At 45.2% G+C, this 5,134-nt stretch overlaps 1 protein-coding gene across 1 annotated transcript in view; it reads left to right on the forward strand.

Moving 5' to 3' along the window:
- Positions 1–250: 250 nt before the first annotated feature.
- The window catches only part of oxct1a (3-oxoacid CoA transferase 1a), a 44,569-nt gene continuing 39,685 nt past the window's right edge, over positions 251–5,134 (forward strand). The window contains exons 1-3 of the mRNA XM_048619058.1: positions 251–295; positions 3,862–3,970; positions 4,686–4,776. Coding sequence (XP_048475015.1) covers positions 251–295; positions 3,862–3,970; positions 4,686–4,776 — 245 coding nt within the window. The remainder of the gene's footprint in view (positions 296–3,861; positions 3,971–4,685; positions 4,777–5,134) is intronic.

Below are 5,134 nucleotides of genomic sequence, written 5' to 3' on the forward strand. Positions count from 1 at the left end.
GGACTGTAAGAAACTACAGAACGTGGTGTGCACAGCCCGGACCATCATGGAAACCAACCTTCCATCCATGGACTCCATTTACATGGCTCGCTGCCAACATCATCAAAGTCCCATTGCACCCCGGTAATGATCTCCTACAACCTCTTCCATCAGACAGAAGATGCAGAAACCTGAACACACGCACCAGCAGGTTCAGGAACATCTTCTTCCCGGCTGTTATCAGACTGACGAATGGACTCTCTAACTTCAAATGATGCTGATCTTGCTAACATTGATCTCTCCTCATGCACACCCTGTATGCCTCTAAGTGTTTTTTTTCAACCCTATGATCTATATGTCCTTGCTTACAATGATCTGCCTGAACTGCTCGTAAAAGTTTTCCACTGTACTTGGGTAGATGTGACAATAAATAAATCAAATCAAATCCAGTACTCTGTTCAAGTGCTTTATAGTGACAGGTATTTGACAGAGCAGCATTTATTGCTCATCCCTAGTTGCCCCTTGAAAAGGTGAGGGTTAGCTGACTTCTTGAACTGCTGTAGTTCATGTGCTGTAGGTAGACCCCAATGCCCTTTGGGAGGGAATTCCAGGATTTTGACCCAATGACACTTAAGGAATGGCTATATATTGCCAAGTCAGGATGGTGAGTGACTTGGAGGGGAACTTGCAGAGGGTGGTGTTCCCATGTATCTGCTGCCCTTGTCTTTCTATAAGGAAGCAGCACTTCCTTAAACACTGAGGGTCCGGGAACTAGTTTAAGTGCAATTTACACAGCTGCTGGTCATGCAGTAGGGGAGGAAGTTACTGCAGATGAGCTGGACCTACAAGCTGGGGAAGAAGGGAAATTCCCTTGGCAACCATAGCTGATTGGCCTGTGGGTTGGTGACCAGTTGTTCATGACAAAGGAATTCTGCCTGACAACAACTGTGATTGGCTCCCAGGTAGCTAGCAGCCTGTGGATGTGAACAATATAGTTAGAAAGCTTTAAAACTCTCTGAAGTAATAAAAAAAAGCCTGAAGCAAACCAGTTTATTACCCTTCCCCAGCTGTTGTAAGCTGATGCTTTTAACCAATTCATGAGAGACTTCATAATTTGTGAACCAGTCGCTCTGTACCTCCTGCATTCAAGTGAACATACCCAGAGAAGAGAGACCAAGGACCAATCAGACCCAATTTTTAAAAAAAAATGATCTTCTCAGTGAACGATGTGGACAGGGTCCATTGAACGAAGTTCCCAGTCTTTCCCTTTGCCCATAACCAGTGTTTTTTTTTCTGTGTACGCTGGAGGGTTGGTGGGTTTATAAGGGGAATGAGCATGTCAACTAGTGGTTATAGCTAGAGCCGACTTGTAATAAATAGTCATTCTTGTTAAGTACAGAAACCTGGTCTGTGCTTTCTGTCTCCCTGGAGAATTTTGTATACTTTGATTAGATCTTTAACGCCTATGAGGATTCCAGAAATGGCAGGATCTGATTTCCGGTATGTGAGCTCAGGGAGGCTGCTTTGTCCTGGATGGTGTCAAACTTCTAGAGTGTTGTTGGAGCTGCACCCATCCAGGCAAGTGGGGAGTATTCCATCACACTCCTGACTTGTGCCTTGTAGATGGTGGATAAGTATTTTTGAGAAGATTTGTAGCTCGGGTTGTAGACTTGCTCACTGAGCCGGTGTGTTCAGTTGCAGATGTTTTGTCAGTGTGCCTCCGGTGAAGCGTTGGTGTTCTGTCCCACTTGTTTATATGCCTCATTGCTGGGGTGGTTCTGGTTTTGTTCTTCAATGACTTGTATGTCGGGTCCAGTTCAATGTGTTTGTTGGAGTTCCGGATGGAATACCAGGCCTCCAGGAATCCCCTAGCATGTCTCTGTTTGGCTCGTGCTATTATGGATGTGTTGTCCCAGTCGAATTCATGTCCTTATTTGTCCATGTGTACTGAGACCAGTGAGAATTGGTCGTGTCTCTTGGTGGCTAGGTGGTGTTCATGTATCTGTATTGTCAGTTTTCTTCCAGTTTGGCCTATGTAATGTTTCTCAAAGTCCTTGCATGGTATTTTGTATATTACATTACGTTAGTTTTACTGGTTGTAGGTATGGGATCCTTTTATATTCTTCAGTAGCTATCACAGGATGATTTTTAGTTAGTGGGCTGCTCTGATACCTAGGGCCTGAGTAGTCTTGTGGTCATCTCCGATATGTCCCTGATGTACGGTAGGGTGTCTAGTGTGTCTGGCCATGTTGTGTCTTCTTGCTGTGGTATGTCACGGAGGTAACAGCAGATTGTGCTTTTTGGTTACCCATTCCTCTTAAAAACTCCGTATAAGTGCTCCTGTTCTGCTTTGCGCAATTCCAGGTTGCTGTAGCGTGTTGTGGCTTTTTTGAATTATGTCCTGATGCAGCTCCGTTTATAGTTGTTGAGGTGGTTGCTGGTATAATTAAGTATCTGGTCCGTATGTGTGGCCTTTCTGTATCAGCTAGTCTGGAGTTCCCCGTTGTTATTGTGTTCTGCCATGATGTCTAGGAAGGGTAGTCAGTTATTGTTCTCTTCATTCTTTTGTGAATTTTATTCTGGTGAGGATGTTGTTTTTCAATTGGGACAACACATCCATAATAGCACGAGCCAAGCCGAGACATGCTAGGGAATTCCTGGAGACCTGGCGTTCCAACCGGAACTCCAACAAACACATTGAACTGAACCCAAAATACGTTGAAGAACAGAACCGGAAATAATACCAACCACCCCAAGCAGGACAGAACAGCAACGTTTCACCGGAGGCGCACTGACGATGTTACCTAGCAGAGTGGCGAAACGTCTGCAACCAAACCCACCGGCTCGGCCAGCAAGTCTACAACCTCATGGCGGATAGACTTTGGGGAGTCAGGAGGTGGTAGGAAATTTTCACAGATTCTAGCCTCTGACCAGCTGTTTATGTGGTGAGTCCAGGTCCGTTTCTAGTCCATGGTAACCCCCAGGACATAGCTTGTGAGTAAGATGTAATGTGTTTTCTCTGTTTCCAGTCTGTGTTTTCTGTATGTCATTGTGTTTCAATGTTATCTTCTGATGTCACCCTCTAAATGTGTGTTTTTGTTTATACTCTGAAATTGCTTCATTGCATGCCTGTGGTCGTACACAGGGCCACACCGCAGGCCGAAAAGGGTCTGATAACCTCACAGTATCTGACTACAACTCTCCAATATGTCTGGACTCAGGCAGTCATTAACTTTCCTGAAGCAAGGACTGAGGAAAAGGGGCTCTGGGAGAGGAAGAGGGCTCAGGATGAGGGGAATGGGGTGAGGGGGCGGGGCTAGAATTGGAGAGTGAGGGTAGAGGGGCATGGGGTGAGGGAGGGAGAGAGGTTCATGGCTGGGGGAGAGAGGTTCGGGGCTTAGGCGAGTGTCCTGTCGCAGGTTGGATGCTGTGCTGGGACTTCAGTGTGTAACTCAGCCTTGGTCCTGGTTAGCAGAGCCTGCCCTGTTACTTGTGTATGAATCAGCATCATTCAACATCAAGGCAAGAATTTACCCACTTCTCCAGTATTATCCTATGACACTGCTAAAGACACTGGGTTGTGTGGACAGAGATTATACCAGTTGTGATCACTGTCTGTTTTACTTCATGGGGACACTGCAGAGGGATCTTTCCTCTGTATCTAACCCTGTCTATGAATGTGACAGTAAGGTGTGTGAGGATTATTACAGTGCTGTAGTTAAGCTTCACCTCCATATTAGTGAGAGGGTTTGGAGATTAGTGAACGTGTTTTGAATGTGTGTTGTCTGGGTGCTGGATTGTGCTGGGAACAAGCTCGTGGGTCCCGGAGGATTACTTACTGATGAAGACCCAAATGTGATGTAATTTGTTTCTGATGTTCAGTTCTGCAGTTGTTTGTTCTCCACCAGCGTGCAGAGGCAAACCAAGTTCTATGATGACCCCGTGTCAGCAGTGAAGGATATTCCAGACGATTCCACCTTGCTGGTTGGAGGTGAGGTGATGTAATTCTTTCTGAAGTGGGGCGTGCGCGTATGTAGCTGGCATCTGTCATGTTTTCTGTCCGTATGAGTGGGGACCTTGTGACGTGAAAGCTAATTGCTGCGGAGACATAATATCTTTTTTCCCTTTTCTTCTGTTCTGTGTATGTTGTGTGGATTTTTTTTTAGCGGTTTTTTTTTTTTTTGCTGACTGTGTGTGTGTGTGTGTGTGTGTGTGTGTGTGTGTGTGTTAGCATGTTATTGTAGCTTTTCTAGAATAAGTTTTCTATTGTCTAGGAATGCATTTGAGTGGTCACCTAGGTAACTGGGAAAATATTCCTCAGCGGAGACGACTTGATGGGGAAAGTGCTTTAGTGAAAGGGCCACTGTAGACAAAAAGATGAAGTGTAGGATGTTCTGGAATTTATTGCTCTGATACTCTGCTCAAGTCACTAATCGTACATGGTTTGGAATTCCTGCACACAGCTAGTTCAGGAAACAAGACATTTGGGAAATTCCTTTTTGTTTATTCTTTTAAAACAACCAATCGATTTCACCCTGAACCCAACAAGAAGGTTGTTTCAGAAAAGGGAGTATTTTTTCTGTGAATGTTGTGACCTGTTGGGGGGCGTAGCACCTCTGTCACAGTGCACCCCTCAAGCCTTGGTGTACCATTATATATTGAGTACTCACTTGCCTTGTCTTCCTTCCCTGCTTCACTCTTGTTAGGTTTCGGATTATGTGGCATCCCCGAGAACCTGATCAATGCTTTATTGAAGACTGGAGTCAAGGGCATCACAGTTGTCAGTAACAATGCAGGGTAAGTCTGACCCCGAGTTAGGAGTGTTTGATGGGGACGGTGTAGAGTGAGCTTTACTCTATCTAATCCTGTGTTGTCCCTGACCTCAGTGTGTGGGGACAGTGTAGAGGGAGCTTTAATTTTGGTTTAAACGAATAGAGATTGTTTTACATTCAGTTTGAAAGGTAGAGGAGACTTTATCTTCAGTTTGGAAAAAAAAAAGTTGAGGGAGCTTGGCTTTGTGTATCTAACCCCGTGCTGCCCCTGTCCTGGGACATAGAACATAGATCATTACAGCGCAGTACAGGCCCTTCGGCCCTCGATGTTGCGCTGACCTGTGAAACCAATCTGAAGCCCATCTAACCTAAACTATTCCATT

Source organism: Rhincodon typus, chromosome 3 (genome assembly GCF_021869965.1).
Source record: "Rhincodon typus isolate 14 chromosome 3, sRhiTyp1.1, whole genome shotgun sequence".
Taxonomy (NCBI): Eukaryota; Metazoa; Chordata; class Chondrichthyes; order Orectolobiformes; family Rhincodontidae; genus Rhincodon; species Rhincodon typus.